Source organism: Gigantopelta aegis, chromosome 11 (genome assembly GCF_016097555.1).
Source record: "Gigantopelta aegis isolate Gae_Host chromosome 11, Gae_host_genome, whole genome shotgun sequence".
NCBI lineage: Eukaryota > Metazoa > Mollusca > Gastropoda > Neomphalida > Peltospiridae > Gigantopelta > Gigantopelta aegis.
This window is the reverse complement of record NC_054709.1, coordinates 17466900-17493128: the sequence shown is the minus strand read 5'-3', so window position 1 is coordinate 17493128 and position 26229 is coordinate 17466900. Positions and strand designations below refer to the sequence as shown.

The 26229-nt window shown below is 38.7% G+C and overlaps 1 protein-coding gene across 1 annotated transcript; it reads left to right on the top strand.

Annotated features, from left to right (window-relative positions):
- Positions 1–989: 989 nt before the first annotated feature.
- Positions 990–17215, top strand: LOC121384944 (guanylate cyclase 2G-like). Its single transcript, XM_041515430.1, has 7 exons — positions 990–1123; positions 6162–6285; positions 8062–8130; positions 10911–11085; positions 14167–14265; positions 15094–15185; positions 16835–17215. The coding sequence occupies exons 1-7, from the start codon at positions 996–998 to the stop codon at positions 16940–16942; spliced, it is 795 nt and encodes a 264-aa protein (XP_041371364.1). The 5' UTR covers positions 990–995; the 3' UTR covers positions 16943–17215.
- Positions 17216–26229: the final 9014 nt, after the last annotated feature.

The window sequence follows — 26229 nt, the reverse complement described above, 5'->3', positions numbered from 1 at the left end:
CAATATAAAGAAGAGCGACTGGTACCAACCCTCTTTACATTGAACATATTCCCCAATAAAGTTCAGATTGGTCATATATTGCTGATCAGCATTAAACGTAGTACTAAACCAAATACCTTCCGGCTCGGTCAAAGTTCGAGGTGCACTGAACATTTGATAGAGAAGTTAACACGACAAGTCCTGTGATTGGTGATGCATGTTTTGGTTGTATATAAAAATTAGTTTCATCTAGGCAAACAAATGTATGCAATTTCATTTCATCTAGTACCACTGTGTCAAGTAGTCTTGTCCTTGAAACATTTATCGAGTACCTGTAAAAAAACTACTAAAAGTTTGTGCGGAACTAGGGTAGTCATAGACGCTACCCGTTATGTCTGAAATGAGCAGCTTGACCCCCTTTTTCTGATTCACTTTAATGGCGCGTGGTCTTTATGTTGATTGATACGCTACAGGTAAGAGTTTTAGCCACATGTTACTATTTTCGTCTATGGAATTTGATTTGGTAGTATACACCCTATAAGTAAAGAAAAGAAGGAAGGAAGGAAAGAAATTTGTACGGTTATATGGCGTCAGACATATGATTAAAGACCACACAGGCACTGAGTGAGGAAACCCACTGTCGCCACTTCATGGACTACTCTTTTCGAGTAGCAGCAAGTAATCTTTTATATGCACCATCCCACAGACAGAATAACACATACCACGGCCTTTGATATACCAGTCGTGGTGCACTGGTTGGAGCGAGAAATAGCCCAATGGGCCCACCGACGGGGATCGATCCCAGACCGACCGCGTATCAAGCGAACGCTTTACCACTGGGCTACATCCCCCCTCGCCCCAAAGAAAAGAAAAACAAAACAAAAGGAAAACCCCCCACAAGAGTGTGAAATGCGATGAATATTATGTCCAGTATATACCAGTGTTCTGATTTTAAGATAATTGTTTTCAATGATGGATATGTACATGACTTTTTTTCTTCTAGAAATAAGAACATCATGGACCACGTGATGCACATGATGTCCAAGTATTCGGACCACCTCGAGGAGATGATAGAGGAGAGAACCGCAAAACTGGTGGAAGAGAAGAAGAGATCTGAAGAAGTCCTTTCGTGGCTCCTTCCTAAGTAAGTTTGTGATGGCAGTCCCAGAAAGACTGACATTACGCCATAATGCAGCTGTCTGTATAGCCCGAGTACTCTGACTGTAAGAGAGCTAGACGGACATTTGGACAGTTATATACGCTCTCATTACAGCGTATATAACTGTCCAAATGTCCGTCTAGCTCTCTTACAGTCAAATTATTCGGGCTACAGTCTGTAATGATTATGGACTGACGTACCGACCTCGGTGGTGTCGTGGTTAAGCCATCGAACATAAGGCTGGTAAACCAGGTACAGGGTTCGCAGTCCGGCACCGTCTCCAACGTAGACCGAGTTTTAACGACTCAATGGGTATGGGGAAAGACCACTACACTCTCTTCTCTCTCACTAACCACTAACAACTAACAACTAACCCACTGTCCTGAACAGACAGTCCAGATAGCTGAAGTGTGTGCCCAGGACAGCGTGTTTCAACCTTAATTGGATATAAGCACTAAAATAAGTTCAAATGAAATGAAATAGACGGACGACGTGTCTAATGCTAGGCTCACACTACCAACTGCCAGCAGAAAGTTGGCTAACTCTATGGTTGCGTTTAATTTCCCCAACTCCCATATTAAAGCGGGTGCACAACTAATTAACTAATGAGTTACCAACCACCATAGCGCGGTCACAATGAATATTTTTTAATATAATTTGTTTTCAGATATTTTAACGCTTTTAAATTTTTAAATTCTTACTCTTGCAATCCACGAAAAAACCCAACAACAACAAATTTCCAGTTAAACGATATACGACTAGAATAAGAGCGCTCAGACTAACAACTTGACTGTGGTAAAGTCTTGACGGCAGAACATTGACAAACATTGTTCTGGCAGTTGGTATTCTGAGCCCAGCTCTGTGATGTTGGTAAATGTAAGGATCATACCCAGTTGGCTCCCTTAACATTACGAATAAGTGCTAGATTTAGTTTTGATAAGGTATTTTTGTCTAGCTGGATAAGAATATTATTTCAATTCAGGATTTATTTTACACACTCCCACCCCCCTCCCCCGAATTATTTTGGGCTAGGTACAAGCCCGATATGAGTTATAACATGTATGGGGTCATTCAAATATTACGTAACGCTCGAAGGGGTGGGTGTGTGTAGGTCCAAACGTTACCTAGCGTTTCAGGGGGTGGGTAGGTGTATTTAACAGCGTTACGTAACACATTTAAAAAAAATTTATTACTAAACGTTGGGGTTTTTTTTGTTCTTTTCTTTTCTTGTTTTTTTTTTGTTTGTTTGTTTGTTTGTTTGTTTTTTGTTGTTGTTTTGGGTTTGTTTGTTGTTGTTGTTGGGTTGTTGTTGTTGTTGTGGGTTTTTTTTTTTTTTTTTTTTTTTTTTTTGTTGTTGTTTTTTTGGGGTTTTTTTTGGGGGGGGGGTCATAAACACTCTGTCACAGCGACAATGTTTAACGCATGTAGTTATATCTAGACGTATTACACAATAAGGATTATAAATCGAATTGAAATGCGTATATATCTGCGCTTTCCTGAATCACAGAACAGCAAGTTCAAACTATATTACATCTATCGCATAACCTGTTTGTGAATTAGGGGATGGGGCTCAAATCTTTACGTAATATTTTGGTGTGTGTATGGTCTAGCGTTACGGACCCTTACAGAGGAGGAGGAGGGGAAAGAAGGAAATGTTTTATTTAACGACGCGCTCTACACATTTTATTTACGGTTATATGGCGTCAGACATATGGTTAAGGACCACACAGATATTGAGGGAAGAAACCCGCTGTCGCCACTTCATGGGCTACTCTTTTTGATTAGCAGCAAGGGATCTTTTATATGGCGTCAGACATATGGTTAAGGACCACACAGATATTGAGGGAGGAAACCCGCTGTCGCCACTTCATGTGCTACTCTTTTCGATTAGCAGCCAGGGATCTTTTGTATGCACCATCCCACAGACAGGGTAGTACATACCACGGCCTTTGATATACCAGTCGTGGTACACTGGCTGGAACGAAAAATAGCCTAATGGGCCCACCGACGGAGATCGATCCCAAACCGACCGCGCATCAAGCAAGCGCTTTACCACTGGGCTACGCCAAGCTCCAAAAAGGAGGGTGTCTACTTTTTATCAAAACAGCGTTACGTAATATTTGAACGGCCGCTATTAACTAAAGTAGCTGGGAAAGTTTAAATGCAGTGTGGTGGTCTTTCGCTGTACTTTCCTCCAAAATATGTAACCGGCCTCGGTGGCGTCGTGGCAGGCCATCGGTCTACAGGCTGGTAGGTACTGGGTTCGGATCCCAGTCGACGCATGGGATTTTTAATCCAAATACCGACTCCAAACCCTGAGTGAGTGCTCCGCAAGGCTCAATGGGTAGGTGTAAACCACTTGCACCGACCAGTGATCCATAACTGGTTCAACAAAGGCCATGGTTTGTGTTATCCTGCCTGTGGGAAGCGCAAATAAAAGATCCCTTGCTGCTAATCGGAAGAGTAGCCCATGTAGTGGCGACAGCGGGTTTCCTCTCAAAATCTGTGTGGTTCTTAACCATATGTCTGACGACATATAAACCGTAAATAAAATGTGTTGAGTGCGTCGTTAAATAAAACACTTCTTTTTTTTTTCCCTCCAAAATACGACTGAAGTATAGATAACCAGCTTTCATAAGCCGGGGGCCAAATTCATAAAAGGCATCTAACTTAGTTGGTTCCTAGATGTTAGCAAGCTTCTAAATGCCTAGTTGATTGCTACAGGGCTGGTAGCTAAAATGTAATTCATAAAAACATGTTAAACATGCTGCTCCATAGTTGCCTGATAACATATTGGCACAGTCCAATCCTTGACAACACCATGTCAATTTCTTTACACACATGTCCATTTCAAATGTAATGTTGGTAATTTTGTGATAGGATAATAGTTACATCTTTATTGAACATTCGATATGAGTTGTGAGTTAAATGTAGCAACAACAAAAAAAGCAGAAAGTCTAATTATTCGCAAAATGAAAATTTATTTTCGGCGCAAAAGTACGAGGAATTTAAAGATACACTCGACGCACCCCCAGAAAAATGTGTGCCATCTACACATCCGATAACACAAGGGAACTGTCCTATTTGGAAAAGCTCGTCCTTAATTCTTTGAGCCTCGGCGTTATTTGGAAATTTCACAAAGTCATCTATCTTCTGTGCTAGGGAAGTGGATACACGGTGGATCGATCTGCAAGCTGTACATTGTGATATATGTAGAAGATCGCTAACAATGATATGAAATGTCCCAGACGCATAGTATTGCAAAGCTATGAGGACTTGCTGATAGGACAGAAGGGCGCAGTTTCGTCTTGTTTCGTGTTCAGTATCCACGGCAACTATATCCGTAATACTCATTAAAATCTATAGCGTTTTATAAGTTCAGAGTCGGAAAACACATCTAAAGGGTTCTTACGATCCATCAAAATACATTCCCGTCGCATTGCTTGTCGTAACCCCGCCAACTGCAACATTCTACGTGCCATCTTGACTGCACGACGTAACACAAAGAAGTGACTTAGCAGCTTGCTAATGAGTTAGAGGTACTCCCGATCGACTCTACACTTAGCAAGCAACTTAGTAAGGTCTATATACACGGCCGCCGTGTATAATAGTAATTTTTTATGATAAGTGACAAAGCTGGCGGCTTCCATTGAAGTTGTATTTATTTAACTCATATTTTTACGCAATATTTTGCACGATATGTGTACTGTAGTCGAATGGAACTGAGCGCAAAAAAAACAAAAACAAAAACGTCAGATATGCGGTAGCAATTAAGTACAAAAAAGAAGTCGGTAGTGCAGATCAATAGAGGAGAAGCGATCAGAACGATCGGAAATTGTAAAAACGGCCTTGCAAATTATACTTTATATATAACATGAGCAATGTTGGTTTGGTACATATCAACACAAAATGGTGGCAATGCTAGCTGAGTGGTACTTTAAACAGACCCTACTACGCCAGTAGTGAAGTAAATTGCGTCAATATTTCTGTGTGTCCCCTTGTTTCATTCTGGAGTCGGGAGGTAGCTCAGTGGTACAGCACTCGCTTGATGCGCAATCGATCTAAGATCAATTCCTGTCGGTGAGCCCATTGGGCTATTTCTAGATTCAGCCAGTGCTCCACAACTGATGTGACAAATGCCGTAGTATGTACTATCCTGTCTGTGAGATGGTGTATATAAAAGATCCCTTGCTGCTAGTCGAAAAGAGTAGCCCATGAAGTTGGTTTCCTCTCCCAATTTCTGTGTTATCCTTAACCATACATGTATGTCCAACGCCATATAATCGTAAATAAAATGTGTTGAGTACGTCGTTAAATAAAACACTTCCTTCCTTCCTGGTAGCTAGAATTAGTGACTATAATGTGTTATAGTATCTGATCAAATATCAATCTAATTAAAATTAGCTCCACTATTACATGTGGATCTAACACCAGCCAGTTGGAGTTCATGTCCACCAATCAAAACCTTACTTGCAGAATCCTGCCAGTGATTTAAAAATAATTTGAAAACATTCCGAATTATCCTGAGGGTATACGACATGTTTCGTGTGAATTACGAATGCCTTAAAACATGTTTTATTTTATAAAATAAATAATTTGTAATGTAAAACTGAAGACTGATTTAGTTTTTTTTTTTATATAAATAAATAAATAATTTTTAATGTAAAATTGAAGACTGATAACCCACCCGTACGTATTGGTATGGTTCGCTGTACTGCGGCCACTAAAATAGACTCGCCCGATATTTTTAGAATTTGTATGTTCCCAAATAACGTTATAAAAGGCGAAGTGTGATTGGTCAATATTTAAATTATTATTTACAGACGAAATGTTACCTGGACATTGGGGACTACACAGTGTTGTTAGTTTTAAATCACTGGCATGATTCTGCAAGTAAGGTTTTGATTGGTGGACATGAGCTCCAACTGGCTGGTGTTAGATCCACATGTAATAGTGGAGCTAATTTTAATTAGATTGATCAAATATGAAGGTTTAACGGACGTTTTGCATATTTGTACTTTAGGACTGTGGCGGAGAGCCTAAAATCCGGACAGATTGTTGAACCTGAATCGTTTGCGTCTGTAACCGTTTTCTTCTCTGACATTATCGGTTTTACCAAGATTGCATCAGAAAGTACACCGCACCAGGTAGTGTAGATATTAAATATAATATGTCTGTGTATTTTTTTTTTCATATTTTTTTTTTCATTTCATTTCATTTAATTATATTTATTTTATTATATCATATTATATTTAGGGAATAATATTTTTTTTTTCGTTGTTAACTATAAGGAGGATTTAGGGACGAGACGATAACTAGGTTTATAAAATATGTAGGATTTCTTTAATGAAAACACAATAAAAATGCTTACAGATACTCCTAATAGGTGTAGTATTAGAATAGAGATAGTAACACACAGGATTTATCACAAAATTGTGTAATAAATCCTTATTGTTAACAACGAAACACAGTGATACTATCCCCTAAATGGCGTACTTCAGATTGTGATTTCTGCACACGTTGTTATAAATAATTTTCAAAAATATTACTAACTTAAGATAAAAATGATGTTATTGTTCTTATTTTATTATTATGTTGTGTCATTGTAATTTTTAACACTTCGTTAGCAGCAATGAACACCCACCATCCCAAAGTACAGCTCGGCCCCTGATCGATTGGAGCAGTCAATTCAAGCATGTGTCTTATTGCCTGCTATTCTAGTTTGTGTTCCAAAAATGGCACAAGCAGGTTAGGCAGAAATAGTTGCCAAAATTGTAAGGTATTATTAGCTGTGGGGAATGGTTATATGATAATAGTGAATTAATTGGGCAAACATTACAACCGGTAGTTCAGTATTACAGTGTGTTGATAAACAGACCTGAACGTTCTTTACTAGGATGTCTGTGGTCAAAATGTATGTTCGGTCTAATAGTTGATATTAAAATTACTTTTTTTGAAGATTATATAAAACTCAGGGCTTCTAGAATTTTTATGAAATCCACTAGCCATGGGATCAGTGATTTAAAATGTTTTACTAGTCACAATTAAAAATTCACTAGCCCTACTTTAGTTTAAATTAATACAATTTTACTAAATAATAGTAATAATCAGATATGTCACATAAAGAGGGAGATTGAGTTTAAAAAACACTAAGATTGGGGGTTGGGGGGGGGGGGGGGGGGGCAGGATATTCATATTTGCAAAATAAGACTTAACTGCAATATTTGACAAATAAAAATTCACTAGCCGTCGGGCATGTCATTAGTAGTTATTCACTAGCCCAACATTGAATATCACTAGCCATGGGAGTGGAGCTACCATAATCTAGAAGCCCTGATAAAACATTTTATTATGATTTTCAATTACAATGTTTTGCAATATTAATTACGCAATACAGGTAATATATTTGATGTATTTTAATTACGCCAAACAGGCACTATATTATGAAATAGTTTAATTACGCCAAACAGACACTATATTATGAACTATTTTAATAACGCCAAACAGGCACTATATTATGAAATATTTTAATAACGCCAAACAGACACTATATTATGAAATATTTTAATAACGCCAAACAGGCACTATATTATGAAATATTTTAATTACGCCAAACAGACACTATATTATGAAATATTTTAATAACGCCAAACAGGCACTATATTATGAAATATTTTAATTACGCCAAACAGACACTATATTATGAAATATTTTAATAACGCCAAACAGGCACTATATTATGAAATATTTTAATAACGCTCGACAGGTTCTGTGTCTTGCTTTTGGTTACGTTCTACTGATACTGTATTGGAATATTTTAATTGCGCTTTGGAGTATGCACACCCTTGGTTGCATGTATTATTCTATATTTTGCTACGCTTTGTTTTGAAACCATTATGTTTTAATTGTGTTGTGTGTTTTAGGTTGTTAGCTTGCTGAATTCCTTGTATACAACGTTCGATACGATTATAAAGAAATTTGATGTCTACAAAGTAAGTAATCAACACGTTAAAGGGACATTCCTGAGTTTGCTACATTGTAAGATATTTCCGACTAATAAAAATTTCTACGATTAAACTTACATATTACATATATTTTCTTGTTTAGAATATCAATGTCTGTATATTCAATGTGTCTCTGGTCGTCTTAATATTTGTGTGGAGCCCAAACTGAATTTTGTCTTCAAATAATTTCGTACGCACGAAAGAATAATATTTTAGGAAATAAAATGAAATTTAACCCAGTACAAATATTAGAACGATCAGAAACACGTTTAATATACAGGCACTAATATTGTATGCAGAAAAATATATTTGATATGTAATTACAATCGTTAAAATGTCTCTGTTAGTCGATAACATCTTAAACAATGCAGCAAACTCGGGAATGTCCCTTTAATGCATACAATGTGTTATTTCCAGAAGACAATAAAATAGTAAAAGATTTGTTTAAAATTGTTTAACAACACCACAAGAGCATATTGATTTATTAATCATCGGCTATTGGATGTCAAACATTTGATAATTTTGAAATATAGTATTAGAGAGGAAATACTAACCACCTGGAAATATAGAGGAAAACCGTTATACATTTGTTCCATTAGTAGCACAATCCCACAGACAGGATAGCACATATCACGGCCTTTGATATACCAGTCGTGGTGCACTGGCTTAAAATAGTAAATGTTTTGTTTCAGAAAAATAACTTTAGTTTCATTAAAGACAAGTTACAAATAGAGAAATGCATCAGTATTTGACAGAAGTGACAGTATTTGTTTGTGTAATTAACACCATGTTTTATTGATGGTTTATTGGTGGCGAGAAGTGGCAGTATTTGTTTTGTTTACGACATCACAGAAATACAGTCTAGCACTGTTTGACTCCCTGACTATTAAAAGGTGTATACTTTATGAGATGCCTACAATGTACGTGGTTGTTAGCGGTATTTCAGTACGTAACGGGATCAACCACGCTATTTATCACTGTTTCATACTATATATCACTGTTTGACACTGTCCGTCACTGTCTATCACTGTTTGACACTCTATATCACTGTTTGACACTGACTAACACTACTTGACACTGACTATCACTGTTTGACACTGTCTATCACTGTTTGACACTCTCTATCACTGTTTGACACTGACTAACACTGTTTGACACTGACTATCACTGTTTGACACTGTCCATCACTGTTTGCCACTGTCTATCACTGTTTGAGACTGACTAACACTGTTTGACACTTTCACAGTTTGACAATGTCTATCACTGTTTGGCTCTATCTATCACTGTTTGACACTGTCTATCTCTGTTTGTCACGGTCTATCTCTGTTTTACACTGTCTATCACTGTTTGACACTGTATATCACTGTTTGACACTGTCTATCACTGTTTTACACTGTCTATCACTGTTTGTCACTGTACATCACTGTTTGACACTGTCCATCACTGTTTGTCACTGTCTATCACTGTTTGACATTGTCCATCACTGTTTGACATTCTCTATCACTGTTTGACACTGTCCATCACTGTTTGACACTGTCTATCACTGTTAGACACTGTTCATCACTGTTTGACACTGTATATCACTGTTTGACACTGTCCATCACTGTTTGTCACTGTCTATCACTGTTTGACACTGACTAACACTGTTTGACACTGACTATCACTGTTTGACACTCTCTATCACTGTTTGACACTGACTATCACTGTTTGCCACTGTCCATCACTGTTTGCCACTGTCTATCACTGTTTGAGACTGACTAACACTGTTTGACCCTATCTATCACAGTTTGACAATGTCTATCACTGTTTGGCTCTATCTATCACTGTTTGACACTGTCTATCTCTGTTTGTCACGGTCTATCTCTGTTTGACACTGTCCATCACTGTTTGACACTCTCTATCACTGTTTGATATTATATATCACTGTTTGACACTGTTTATCACCGTTTGACCCTATCTATCACAGTTTGACAATGTCTATCACTGTGTGACACTGACTATCACTGTTTGTCACTGTTTGACACTGTCTATCACTGTTTAATACTGTCTATCACTGTTTGACACTGCACATCACTGTTTAACACTGACTATCACTGTTTGACGCTGTCTCTCTCTGTTTGACATTGTCCATCACTGTTTGACATTGTCTATCACTGTTTGTCATTGTCTATCACTGTTTGACGCTGTCTATCACTGTTTGACGCTGTCTATCACTGTTTGACATTGTCCATCACTGTTTGACATTCTCTATCACTGTTTGACACTGTCCATCACTGTTTGACACTGTCTATCACTGTTTGACACTGTATATCACTGTTCGACACTGTCCATCACTGTTTTACACTGTCTATCACTGTTTGTCACTGTACATCACTGTTTGACACTGTCCATCACTGTTTGTCACTGTCTATCACTGTTTGACATTGTCCATCACTGTTTGACATTCTATATCACTGTTTGACACTGTCCATCACTGTTTGACACTGTCTATCACTGTTTGACACTGTTCATCACTGTTTGACACTGTATATCACTGTTTGACACTGTCCATCACTGTTTTACACTGTCTATTGCTGTTTGTCACTGTCCATCACTGTTTGACACTGTCCATCACTGTTTGTCACTGTCTATCACTGTTTGACACACACTGTCTATCACTGTTTGACATTATCCATCCCTATTTGACACTGTCTATCACTGTTTGACACTGTCTATCACTGTTTGACTCTATATATCTCTGTTTGACGCTGTCTATCACTGTTTGACAGGTGGAGACTATCGGAGACGCCTACATGGTGGTCAGCGGTATTCCAATACGTAACGGAATCCACCACGCTGGGGAGATCTGCACTATGGCCCTTCACCTTCTCAGTTCGGTGCTCAGTTTCAAGATTGTGCACAGACCAAACAAAAAGATGAAGCTCAGGATTGGCATCCATAGTGGTACGTACTTATGTGAATCAGCCCTAGAACGGATCTAAGAGAGAGGGGGAAAGGAGGACCTGCCCACTCGCCCCCACCCTGAAGAAATTAAGTAAAGTTTGTTTGTTTTATTTAACGACGCCACTAGAGCACATTGATTTTTTTTTATCTTATCATCGGCTATTGGACGTCAAACATATGGTCATTCTGACACTGTTTTTAGAGGAAACCCGCTGCCGCCAGATAGGCTACTCTTTTAACGACAGGCAGCAAGTGATCTTTTATTTGCACTTCCCACAGGCAGGATAGCACAAACCATGGCCTTTGTTGAACCAGTTATGGATCACTGGTCGGTACAAGTGGTTTACACCTACACATTGAGTCTTGCGGAGCATTCACTCAGGTTTGGAGTCGGTATCTGGATTAAAAATTCCATGCCTCGACTGGGATCCGAACCCAGTACCTACCAGCCTGTAGACCGATGGGCTAACCACGACGCCACGGAGACCAGTCCGAAGAAATAAGTCAAATGCCTCCTTTTTTAGCAGTGTATTTACACTTTTCATTTCACGTATGTCAAACTTTTATTTAAATGCCCTTTTTTCAGAAGTTGTATGTACCCTTTTGCCGCTGATCCCCTCCATAAACTTTTTCCTGGGTCTTCCCGTTTAGTCGGAACGGTCTGTCGCCAAATCTATTGTCTCAACATGTAAAAGTAACTAATTTACAACAAGCATTGTCTTCCAAAATATAAAATACGAATTAATTGTCCTGGGCAGTAACAGTCTTCATAAAACACAAAATATCGATGATCTATTGTCCTGGGCAGGAACAGTCCTCATAAAACACAAAATATCGATGATCTATTTCCTGGGCAGTAACAGTCCTCATAAAACACAAAATATCGATGATCTATTTCCTGGGCAGTGACAGTCCTCGTAAAACACAAAATATGGATGATCTATTTCCTGGGCAGTAACAGTCTTCATCAAACACAAAATTCGACGATCTATTGTCCTGGGCAGTAACAGTCCTCATAAAACACAAAATATCGATGATCTATTATCCTGGGCAGTGACAGTCCTCATAAACACAAAATATCGATGATATATTGTCCTGGGCAGTAACAGTCTTCATCAAACACAAAATATCGATGATCTATTTCCTGGGCAGTGACAGTCCTCGTAAAACACAAAATATCGATGATCTATTTCCTGGGAAGTAGCAGTCCTCATAAAACACACAACATCGATGGTGTATTGTCCTGAGCAGTAACAGTCCTCATCAAACACAAAATATCGATGATCTATTGTCCTGAGCAGTAACAGTCCTAATCAAACACACAATATCGATGATCTATTGTCCTGGTCAGTAACAGTTCTCATACAACATACAATATGGATCATTTATTGTCCTGGTCAGTAACAGTTTTCATACAACACAAAATATGGATGATCTATTTCCTGGTCAGTAACAGTCCTCATAAAACACAAAATATGGATTATCTATTTCCTGGGCAGTGACAGTCCTCATAAAACACAAAATATGGATTATCTATTTCCTGGGCAGTGACAGTCTTCATACAGCACAACATATCGATGATCTATTTCCTGGGCAGTAACAGTCTTCATAAAACACACAATATCGATGATCTATTGTCCTGGGCAGTAACAGTCCAGATAAAACACAAAATATCGATGATCTATTTCCTGGGCAGTAACAGTCCTCATAAAACACAAAATGTGGATGATCTATTGTCCAAGGCCCTGTTCCACGAAGCTGTAGTATATAAACTAGTACTTAAAATGTAATTTTTACATTTAACAATAGACCTGTGGAATGCCTTGCCATTAGAAATTCGAAACAGTGACGGAATTTCCACTTTCAAAAAAGTAGTAGAACCCAGAGCTGCAAGGTAATTTCATTATATTCATATGGAATTCGAAGGGAAAATATCTCCCATACTAGATTAAGACATGGTTGCAGTCTGGTTGCAGTCTGGCGCTGTCAAAATATAGAGCATGCGCTATGTATTCTGCTACCAGATCGGTGTGTTTTGTCACATTCAATTCAGTTTCAGTGTCTTTCTTTTTTAAACTGGTACCATACTCACCAGACCATAAAATCGATGGTCGCCCAACGGACTACCCAGTGTCATAGCCTTTGTAAAATTCTTAGTCGCCCTAAGCCAAGGCGACCGGACGACTGCTAATTTCCAACCCTGGTTATCATTTCTTGTCTGATATTTTTAGAACCTGTGGTAGTTAACGCTGTTTTCGTTTCTTGTCTGATATTGCTAGGACCTGTGGCAGCTAATGTCCTTAATCATGTATCGTTTGTTATTCCAGGACCTGTGGACGCAAGTGTTTTGGTCACATCTTGATTATGATATTTAGGACCTGTAGTAGTTACTGTTGTTATCATTTCGTTTCTCTTATTTCTGCGGTCGGTCTAGGATCGATCCCCGTCGGTGGGCCCATTGGGCTGTTTCTTGTTCCATCCAGTACACCACGACTGGTATATCAAAGGCCGTGGTATGCACTATCCTGTCTGTGGGATGGTGCATATAAAAGATCCCTTGCTGCTAATCAAAAAGAGTAGCCCATGAAGTGGCGACAGCGGATTTCCTCTCCCAATATCTGTGTGGTCCTTAACCATATGTCCGACGTCATATAACCATACATAAAATGTGCTAAGTGCGTCATTAAATAAAACATTTCCTTCCTTCCTCTTATTTCTGGGATATTTGATAGCTAGTGCTCCTTATCTCCAAATTCCTGTGGTAGCTTGTATTGCATACAGCCTGTTTCTTTTCGGGACCTGTGGTAGCTGGGGCCTAATTCACAAAGGTCTCTTAGGCTTTGTTAGACAACAAAGCATCCTCTTTGCAAGTCTTTTAGCATTGCACTGCGAGATCGCAAAGTTGCGAGATCGCAAAGTTGCGAGAGTTTAATGAATTAGGCCCCATGTGTGGGACATACAAAGCCTCGGTATTGTTGTTTGTTCCAGGATCTGGGATTATCAGTGTTGTAATAGTTTCGTGTCTGTTATTTCCAACCAGTGGTAGCTGGTATTGCATACCAGCTGTGTGTTGTTTTTCAGGACCTGTCGTAGCTGGTGTTGTGGGTCATACGATGCCGCGGTATTGTCTGTTCGGTGAAACAGTCAGCCATGCGTCTAACATGGAAGCCTCCGGATTTGGTAAGTTGTTCTGTCTTAATCTCATATTCCTTTTGTTTACTTGTTAAAAACATGAATTTAAACTTTGTGTGATAAACTAAATAGCGAATGTAGCCCAGTGGTAAAAACCCTCGCTTGATGCGTGGTCGGATTGGGATCGATTCCCGTCAGTGGGCCCAATTGGGCTATGCTTCTTTCCAACCAGTTCGCCACGACTGGTATATCAGTTGCCGTGGTATGTGTTATCCTGTGTGTGAGATGCTGCATATAAAAGATCCTTTGCTACTAATGGAAACAAATGTAGCGGGTTTTCTCTCTAATGTCGGTGACAGACTACCACGTAAGCGACGCGTAACTTCAACGTAGCAAGGCGTAGCTCGGCTGCAATTTAAGCTGATTGGTGACAGACTATATCCAGGTTATAGCACAGAGAAGCGCCCATCTGTCACCTATGATTTTAAATTTTCTAAAGGATGAGATGGAAATGATACCACCAACCAACCCATCTCACTTCCACCCCCTCTGAATCCGCCTATGGTACAATAATTGTCCAATGTTGCTTATTGCAAACCTCGATTATTTGTTGTCTTGCATGTGCAGAGCTAGCGTAGTGTGGCGTAGAGCGTAAACATCGCCTGGAAAGTAACCAGAACGTGCATCCTAGCCACGTCACGCCTCGCTTATGTCACAGTCTGTCACAGTCTGTCACTGCCAATGTATATACACAGGAACCGATTACTGGCGACATACGCGCTGCTACTGCTACTGATTAATAAATCAATGTGCTCAAGTGGTGTAGTTAAACAAAACAAACAAACTAATATGAATGTATATTATTTATTTATTTAGCTCTGCGAATCCACGTGAGTGAAGAATGTAAACAGTTGCTTGATGAACTGGGTGGATATCACTGTATCAAGAAAGGAGAAGTCACCTTCCATGTAAACTGAAATATTTTTGTTTATATTTTACGTTGTTCAGTTACTGATATACCGATAGTTAATCCGTCCATCCAACTATCCTTCCATCCATCCATTAATCTTTTCATCCATTCATTCATCAATATATCCATCCATCCATCCATCCAACCAACTATCCTTCCATCAATCCACCCCAGTGGCATAGCCAGGAGGTCACATGGGCCATGCCCCCCCCCCCCCCCCCCCCCGAATCAAACATCTTTTTTAAAACTGTATTAAATTTGATAAAATCAAACATACATACATACATACATACATACATACATACATACATATATATATGCATACATAGTGTGGGTTGCCGACAGCCCCCCTCCCATATGGGTTCTCTCCCATGCCAGTGATCCATCTATTCACTCATTTCTTCGTATGTCCGTCTGTCTGTTTTCGCTACCTCCATCCATCTATCCTTCAATTTATCCGTCTGTCCATCTTTCTTTCCATTGTTTATTCGTGTATTGACCAGTAGCTGAAAACCTTAGCGTACCCTCATACAAGTATTGGAAGTCTCCATTTCAGGATCAGTTAAACTGTATAACATAGGTTTGTACTTTGGACTACTTCCTGTTCCAAACCATGTCATGCATACAGATATGAAATTATATATTTTAGAGTCAGTATACCCGTATGATATACACTGTACTTTGGACTACATCCTGTTTAAAACCATGTCATGCATACATATATGAAATTATATATTTTGAACCTGTATGGCATACTTCGGACTACTTCATATTTCAAACCATGCCGTGCATTCGATATCGAAATTATATATTTTAAGGTTCACGAACCAAATTGGACTACGTCATATTTCAAACCATGCCGTGCATTCGATATCGAAATGATATATTTTAATGTTCACAAACCAAATTGGACTACGTTATATTTCAAACCATGCCGTGCATTCGATATTGAAATTATATATTTTAATGTTCACGAACCAAATTGGACTACTTCATATTTCAAATCATGCCGTGCATTCGATATCGAAATTATATATTTTAAGTTTCACGAACCAAATTGGACTACGTCATATTTCAAACCATGCCGTGCATTCGATATCGAAATTATATATTTAAATGTTCACGAACCAAATTTGACTACTTCATATTTCAAACCATGCCGTGCATTCGATATCGAAATTATATATTTTTAGGTTCACGAACTAAATTGGACTACGTCATATTTCAAACCATGCCGTGCATTCGATATCGAAATTATATATTTTAATGTTCACGAACCAAATTGGACTACTTCATATTTCAAACCATGCCGTGCATTCGATATCGAAATTATATATTTGAATGTTCACGAACCAAATTGGACTACTTCATATTTCAAACCATGCCATTCATATAGAATCTAAATTATATATTTTAAGGTTCACGAACCAAATTGGACTACTTCATATTTCAAACCATGCCGTGCATTCGATATCGAAATTATATATTTTAATGTTCACGAACCAAATTGGACTACTTATTTCAAACCATGCCATGCATACAGAATCTAAATTATATATTTTAGGGTCAGGGATCTGTGAATCCATCTTGGACTACTTCCTGGTCCAAACCATGTCATGCTTACAAATATGAAATTCTCTATTCTAGGGTCAGGGAACGTACATGACGTACTTCCTGTTCGGAAAAGACGGATTCACAAACCCACTGCCCAGTCCACATTTCGCAGACGATTCTGAAATGTGCGAGGACGTGTAGCTGTGATAGATGAAGATTGTATTGCCAGACACGACGTACCTAGCGAAACTGCAAGAGATAAATGAATAGACCTATCACATATTGCAACTGCTCATGCGCAACTTATTAACAACTCTTAACAAGGAACTTGCGTAAGAATACATAACAAAATAGGAGGTGGGTCGTGTCATGTCATAGGGGTTTACGTGCACATTCAGAGCCAGCTGTTGCAGCGCACGCCTGTCATGGGTACAGGTGCCGGCCTTGGCCGGCTTCTCTGTCCAGGACAGGAAAGGGATAGAGTGGGTGGGATAGGGGACCGCCCGTACAGGCAGGTGCAAGAGAGCGGGCGGGAGGGGAGCGGGGTTGGTGCTATGGTAAAAAAAAAGTAAAAAAAAGAAAGGTTGCGTATTTTCCATGAAGTAATTTGTGCGCTATTTTTGAACGGTCCGCCGAAAGACAAAGTGGAGGGGAGGTGAGAAGGCGTTGGAAGATTTATGCTGTAGCGCTGATGGGGATTATGCAGTCACTGTCCAATCATTAATTATTCTATTAGTAGGGTACCCGAAAATTATATCGATATCCAACAAATGTTTGTCGGAGATGAATTGTTGCGGTTGCAGAGGCGGATCGTGGTGGGGGGGGGGTGGAACAGGGGCCCGCCCCCCCCCCCAATTTTCGACACTAATAATTTTATTATATATTAATTTTTTTATTTTTTTTTACAAAACCTCCCCCAAAGTTCCCTTGGCATTCCGCCTCATGTCATTTCTCCCCTTCAATGGATTTTCTGGATCAGCCACTGGGTTGTACAGGCTACTTAAATCAATCTAATAATCTAGCTCGAGCACATTAATGTATTAATCATCGGCTATTAGATGTCAAACATTTGGTAATTTTGTAATATAGCTTTAGAAAGGAAACCCGCTACATTTTTTTTTTAGTACTTGCAATGGTTCTTTTATATGCACCATTCCGTATATCGGTCGTGGTGCACTAGCTGCAACGAGAAATAGCTCAATGGGCCCACCGACGGGGATCGATCCTAGATCGACCGCGCATCAAACGAGCGCTTTTCCACTGGTTACGTCCCGCCCCCAGCTACGTATCAAGTCCAGGGCCCCGTTCCACGAAGCGATATTAGCCCTAAGATTATCTTAGGCGCATAGCTACCCTGTGCACTTAAGTTGATCTTAGGGCTAAGATCGCTTCGTGGAACGGGGCCCAGATACTTTTATCAACGAGTGCTGGTAAATTATGATATCACAAGACACGAGGGGGTATTCTTTTTATCATCAATTATAAAAAAAATTCCATTTGCGACAATTGTAAACAATGTCAGTAATGTGAGTTAAATGTCATTATATTTGGCTCACTAATGATAGGTTTAGCGTGGAAACGTACACAGTGACGTAACAAAAATAAGCGATATCTCCTAGGAGAATATCGCAGGAGATATCGCAACTTACAGTGTCGTCGATATCTCCTACAAAAGGTTTTAATGGGTGATAATATTGTTTAGTGTAATATCGTCTTTGTTAAATAACTTTTATTTATACATTACTGATAATGTTGTTTAGTGTAATATTATCTGCGTTAACTGAAGTTTATTTATACTAAACTGATAAAGTTGTTTAATGTAATATTGTCTTTACTAAAATAAAGTTAATTTATATAGTTACTGATAATATTGTTTAGTGTAACATTGTCTTTGTTAACTAAATTTTATTTATATATTACTGATAAAGTTGTTTAGTGTAATATTGTCTTTACGAAATAAAGTTCATTGATATAATGACTGATAATGTTGTTTAGTGTAATATTGTTTTTTATTAATTAAATTACTTTATTGTATAACAGACAAACTTAGTAACGTATTTGTACACAAAATAGGTAGTTCGTTTTTTTTAATATTTTTGATAATATCATCTCGGTAATATTGTCTTTACTAACTTATGTATTTCATCATTTGAGAAAGCTCATTGTGTCAATGTATTTATAAAACAATGTAACAAGGTTTGTAGGTGTTGTTCATTAAAATACTAATGCATAGTGCATAAAACGTTTTTATTCTTGTTTTTTTAATTCGCGTATGTGTGTGTGTATGTGTGCGTGTGTGTGTGTGCGCGCGCGCGCTTCCTTGGGTGTGGGTGTTTTAGTCTGCTTTATAATCCCACAGTTTATGAGACTAAAGTCATTCATTCATTCATCTGGGCTGTCTGTCTAGGAGAGTATGTTAGTGGTTAGAGAGAGTGTTAGTGGTTAGTGAGAAAAAAAGGTTTCTTAAAGTTTGTTTAACGAAACCACTAGAGCACACTGATTTTTTAATCAACGGCTACTGGATATCAACATTTGGCAATTTTGACATATAGTCTTAGAGAGGAAACCCGCTACATTTTTCCATTTGTAGCAAGGGATCGTTTATATGCACCATCCCCCAGACAGGATAGCACACGCCATGGCCTTTGACATACCAGTCATAGTGCACTGGCTGGAACTAAAAATAGCCCAATGGGCCCACCGCCAGGGATCGATCCTAAACCGTCCGCGCATCACGTGAGCGCATTACCACTGTGCTACGTCTTAACCACGACACCAGCGAGGCCGGTTCTTAGTTCTTCATTCATTCATTTCAACTTATGTTCGTGCTTATATCCAATTAAGTTTCAAGCACGCTGTCCTGGGCACACACTTCAGCTATCAGGGCTGTCTGTCCAGGACAGTGGGTTAGTTGTTAGTTGTTAGTGAGAGAGAAGAGAGTGTAGTGGTCTTACATCTACACATTGAGTCGTTAAAACTCACTCTTGGTGGAAGCCGGTACCAGGCTACGAACCCTGTACCTACCAGCCTTATGTCCGATGGCATTCATTCATTTCAACTTATTTTCGTGCTTACATCCAATTAAGGTTCAAGCACGCTGTCCTGGGCACACAGCTAATTGAGCAGTCTGTCCAGCACAGTGGGTTAGTTATAGTTGTTAGTGTGATAGAAGAGGGTGTAGTGGTCTTATACCTTCCCATTGAGTCGTTAAATTCGCTCTGGGTGGGAGCCGGTACCGGGCTGTGAACCCAGTACCTACCAACCTTATCTCCGATGGCTTAATCACGACAACACCGAGGCCGGTCTAACAACATTGTCATTATCTACTATATATAGATATATAGCAGCACGCCGTTTTACCTTTTGAACAAGAAAGAAATGTTTTATTTAACGACGCACTCAACACATTTTATTTATGGTTATATGGCGTCAGACAAATGGTTAAGGACCACACAGATTTTGAGAGGAAACCCGCTGTCGCCACTACATGGGCTACTCTTTCCGATTAGCAGCAAGGGATCTTTTATTTGCGCTTCTCACAGGCAGGATAGCACAAACCATGGCCTTTGTTGAACCAGTTATGGATCACTGGTCGGTGCAAGTGGTTTTCACCTACCCATTGAGCCTTGCGGAGCACTCACTTAGGGTTTGGAGTCGGTATCTGGATTAAAAATCCCATGCCTCGACTGGGATCCGAACCCAGTACCTACCAGCCTGTAGACCGATGGCCTACCACGACGCCACCGAGGCCGGTTACCTTTTGAACAATGACGGCACTTCCCCGGTAATTAGACCACCAAAGTGAAATGAAATAAAAGCGCTTATTTGAATGTTACGGCTTGATCAGTCGGATTGCTAGTGTATGTTCACGCCTATAGTCCGTGTGCGTGAAAATGGAACCGATGTATTGGCATATATCTCTATAATGAATCAAGTTAAAATTAATATAAAAATATATATTGTTAACTTTTAAACCCATACCAACTCAAATAATTTTTTTTTTTTTAATCAGTGTAAATGAAAAGGTTTCATCACAAATCCATCAATTTTTATTTTACAATGCGGGTATGAAGACAACTGATGGAACAGCCAACGCCGGGAACGCGCAGTTCTACCTATGTCAGCGTGCAGCATTATCGATTACTTCGATAACAATGCATCTAAGGCTGTTCTAGCAGTTTGTATTCACCCCTCTATTATAAATGAGATTAATCTATATAATTTGATGGCGATTTGTTATGAGACTTTTTTATTTACACAGAAATTTTCAATACAAAATGTGGGGTTTTATTTGTTGGTATAGGTTTAAAACTCAGTAATATGTTTTAATAGAATATTCAATGGTTAAATATATACAACTGATTTTAACTGTACAAGTGTATGCAAATTTGGTAATATATAGAAGATATTTCATGTCTTTGTCAATTATGATTTATATCTCATCAAGTGAAGTTTGCAATCATATCTCCTGCGCGTGCTGTAACCTCACCGTGGTGCAGGGGTGTTACATTCTCTTTGAGAATGGCCACTACAACACAAAATTGAAATTTTGAGTAAAAGTCCGTATCTATCTGTGATATTTGTATTTTTGCACAGTTCTTTACACTGTTTTTATTTAAATCTTGAATTCTTATATTGATGTTGATCATCACCTTAGTTTGACACCCAATAGCTGATGTATTTTTCGTGCTGGGGTGTCGTTAAACATTCATTCATTCATTCATTCTCATGAGTCGTGCATGCACGACGAGTGTGATATGATTGTAAACTTCACGAGATGAGATATAAATCATATTTGATAAAAAAAAAACACCATGAAATTTACTATTTATTATATAACTTTTGGCAATTTATCTTTATATTTAAAATGCCAGCGGCAAAATAGTTCCGGCATTCTTACAGTGAAGATAACACATTTTAGAGTGAAATAGTGAAATTTTCACTGTAAAATGTGCTATCGTCACTGAGTGACAGATAACACTTTTATTTCACTGATATTTTAAGATATTTATAACTAAATGTTATATAATAAGAATCATTATTATTATATTCTTGAAGTAGTCCATATACATAATATAATGAATGTTATCAGGAGTTTTTTGGAGGGGTGCAAGGTTTAAAAAAGGCTGCTATAGTAATCATAGTTGTTGGCGCAAGGTAGAAAAAGAGGACCCAACACAGTCAAAATTACATTAACTTGCATTACATAATAAACTCATCCAGCTGACCAAGATATTAAATATCCCCACTAACAATGAAGTGTACAGTGGATTTTCCAGTCATGTTAAAATGAGGACGTACACACCGCTAAAGCCCATCGCCTGGATCAGAGGTTGATTACTGTATACATTAAGCATATCGTGTTTAATTAGATTGATTTAGTTATCTAGAGAAACCTTTTTAAAAAGAATATATAAGTGACCGAATATAATAAAATTTATGTAGTCATCATATGTTACCAATACATATAATGAAAGAATAAGAATAAGGTAGTTATGCACATACGGTAATCGTAGCGCTAAGATCGCTTCGTGGAACGGGCCCCAGGTTGGTAAGTGAATGAATGAATGAATGTTTAACGACACCCCAGCACGAAAAATACATCGGCTATTGGGTGTCAAACTATGGTAATGCAAATAAATAAAGTGATGATCAACATCAATATAAAAATTCAAGACTTAAACAAAAAGACTATGCAAAAACACAAATATCACAGAATTTTACGGATATTGAATTTTACTCAAAACTTCAATTTTGTGCTGTATTGGCCATTCTCAAAGAGAATGTTACACCCCTGCACCACGGTGAGGTTACAGCACACGCAGGGGAGGTTGGTAAGTGTTAATATGAATATGAAAATAAAAGAAATATAACATAAAGTTAACTTCTGGTGATATTTCTTTGAAATAAATATTTTCTGATAACAAATAACTTATGTTCGTATGTCTGATAAATCTGTCATGAAGGGGTCGGGACGTAGCCCAGTGCTAAAATACTCGCTTGATGCGCGGTCGGTCTGGGATCGATCCCCGTCGATGGGCCTGTTGGGCTATTTCTCGCTCCATCCAGTGCACCACGACTGGTATATCAAAGGCCGTGGTATGCGCTATACTGTCTCTGGGGTGGTGCATATAAAAGATCCCTTGCTACTAATGGAAAAATGCAGCGTGTTTCCTTTCTCAGTCTATATGTCAAAATTACCAAATGTTTGGCATCCAATAGGCGATGACTAATAAATCAATGTGCTCTAGTGGTGTCGTTAAACAAAACAAACTTTATAACTCATGGAGAGAGATGTGTGACCACGATGGTGTGCTTGAACCTTGTGTAGACGCAACACATATCAGTGGTATAGCTCAGTGGGTAGGGCACTAGACTATATGTCAAAATTACCAAATGTTTGACATCCAATAGCCGTTGACTAACAAATCAATGTGCTCTAGTGGTGTCATTAAACAAAACAAACTTTATAACTGTCATGGAGAGAGATGTGTGAGCACGATGGCGTTCTTGAACCTTGTGTAGCCGCAACACATATTAGGGGTATAGCTCAGTGGGTAGGGCACTCATCTGAGGATCAATGGATAGTAGAAACCACCTTCTTCGGTGAATTCGAACTTCTTTTTTTTACCCAGTTCTAACCAATGATTAAATTAACTAAACTAAAGTTTTGTTTTAATGACACCACCAGAGAACTTTGAGTCATTATCATCAGCTATTGGATATAAAACATTTTATAAATCAGGTATATTTTTAGAGGAAACGCGCAACATATTTTTATTAGCAGCGTGCACTATTTTATATATACTTTCAAAGCAGCACATACCACAACATTTGACATACACAGTATGAGGCACTGGTTGTGATGGGAAAAAGATTGAGTCCACCTAGTGAGTTAAAGCTTGCTTTGTTTAACGACACCACTAGAGCACATTGATTTATTAATCATCGCCTATTGGATGTCAAACATTTGGTAATTCTGACATATAGTCTTAGACAAGAAACCCGATACATTTTTTTTTCATTAGTAGCAAGGAAGCTTTTATATGCACCGTCCTACAGACAGAATAGCACATACCACGGCCTTTGATATACTAGTCGTAGTGCACTGATTGGAAGGAGAAATAGCCTAATGAGACCACCGACGGGGATCGATCCCATAACGACCGCGTATCAAGCGAGCGCTTTACCACTGAGCTGCATCCCGCCACTGCTATTATAACAAGATAACGTTAGTTTGACACAAGAAATGTTTTATTTAACGACGCACTCAACACATTTTATTTACGGTTATATGGCGTCGGACATATGGTTAAGGACCACACAAATATTGAGGGAGGAAACCCGCTGTCGCCACTTCATGGGCTACTCTTTTCGATTAGCAGCAAGGGATCTTTTATATGCACTTTCCCACAGGCAGGATAGCACATACCACGGCCTTTGATAGACCAGTCGTGGTGCACTGGCTGGAGCGAGAAATAGCCCAAAGGGCCCACCGACGGAGATCGATCCCAAACCGACCGCGCATCAAGCGAGCGCTATACCACTTGGCTACGAGTTTGAAACATGACACAACAGCAGCAGGATCGCAACAACCTGTGTTTTAGATAACTAATTATCATGAGATAATGAACGTTAGAAGTTAGTTTTGTTTAACGACACCACTAGATCACATTGATTTATTAATCGTTAGCTACAGATTTTCATTAGTAGCAATGGATCTTTTATATGCACCATCCAACATACAGTATAGCACGTGTTTGATATACCAGTCAAGGTGCACTGGCTAGAACGAGAAATAGCCAAATGGGCCCATAGACGGGAATCGATCCTAAGCCGATCATGCATTAAGCAAGCGCTTAACCACCGAATTACTTCCCGACCTCCTTAGATAATGACTACAGAAGGCTATCACAGGATAATTACCAGAGAAGTGTTACATAATCGTTTTAAAACCGGAACAGACAAATGATTTTCTTACTCTCGGGAATAATTTTAATGCGTATTATGTCACGAGGAACATGCAACGACATCACCTGACGCCACTAATTTCCCGTACTACGCTCCGATGTGCGGTTGTTCAGCAAGGATTATGGGTGCATCAGGTGTCCTTTACATGCTAATCTCAGCGCTATATTTAATTAAACAACCGGCCTCGGTGGTGTCGTAGTTAAGTCGTCGGGCATAAGGCTGGTAGGTATTGGGTTCGCAGCCCTGTACCGGATCCCACCCAGAGCGAGTTTTAACGACTCAGTGGGTAGGAGTAAGACCACTATACCAACTTCTCTCACACTGGATAACATATTAACATGCCGATATTCAATTAAGGTTCAAGCACGTCTCTCCCGGGCACAATCTCTGACTTACCTAGTGACTGGGTCCTGGACAGAATGGGGGGTGTTTGTGTGGGTGAATTGGAAATGGACAAAATCTTGGAATAGCAATTAGTGAAAGATATATATATATATATATATCACTAACCTCTAACTACTCACCAGTAACCCACTGTCCCAGATAGTTGATGTATGTGTCCAGAACAGCGTGCTTGAACCTCAATTGGATGTAAGTACGAACATATGTTGAAATGATTTTTTTTTTATATAATCAATCAATCAATCTTTTTATTATGCCGAAGCTGAAATCAGCCATTGGCTAAAACATATTGCGTGGCTATTTATACAATATTGTTACAAATATACATTTAAATAAAATATGGTACCTAATTACATTTTAAAAATTAGAAAATTACACAAATCAAGAAAATGTATATAAGAATTAATGTTTACTTAACAATAATGTTAGAAGTAGTAATGCTGTTGATAATATAGTAGTGGTAAAAGAACTATGACATTAACATTTTACGTCTTTGCATTGCAACATAAATAAATTTTGATAAATCTAATACAATTTGCTTTGATTTTAATGGTAATAAATTTACAAATATCTTATAAGAAGTCCAAAATATAGTAATATTTCTTCAAAAATCGTGATCTAATATCACGAAAACAAGGACAAACAAGTGAAAAGTGATATTCATCTTCAATCTTTTTTTCTTCTTTTTTAATTACAAAGAATGCATAGTCGTTGTTCTCTCGGCGATTGATGGACTCAACATATTTTATTTACGGTTACATTGCATCGTGCATATGGTAAAAGACCACACAGATATTGAGGGAGGAATACCGCTGTCGCCACTTCACATGGGATAATCTTTTCGATTAATAGCAAGGGATCTTTTATATGCACCATCCCATAGACAGGATAGCACATACCACGGGCTTTGATGTACCAGTCGTGGTGCACTGGCTGGAGCGAGAATGCTGCGATTGAGTGCACACAGATTTCTTTCACATCGCCAGACGTTTTATCCCCAGGGAAAGGAAGGAAGGAAGGAAATGTTTTGTTTAACGACGCACTCAACACATTTTATTTACGGTTATATGGCGTCGGACATATGGTTAAGGACCAAACAGATATAAAGATGGGAA

Coding starts and splice junctions, on each gene's coding strand:
- LOC121384944 (XM_041515430.1), top strand. CDS start 996: ATGGACCACGTGATGCACATGATGTCCAAGTATTCGGACCACCTCGAG. Junction 6,286..8,061: donor CAGAAAGTACACCGCACCAG/GTAGTGTAGATA, acceptor TGTGTGTTTTAG/GTTGTTAGCTTGCTGAATTC. Junction 11,086..14,166: donor CAGGATTGGCATCCATAGTG/GTACGTACTTAT, acceptor GTTGTTTTTCAG/GACCTGTCGTAGCTGGTGTT.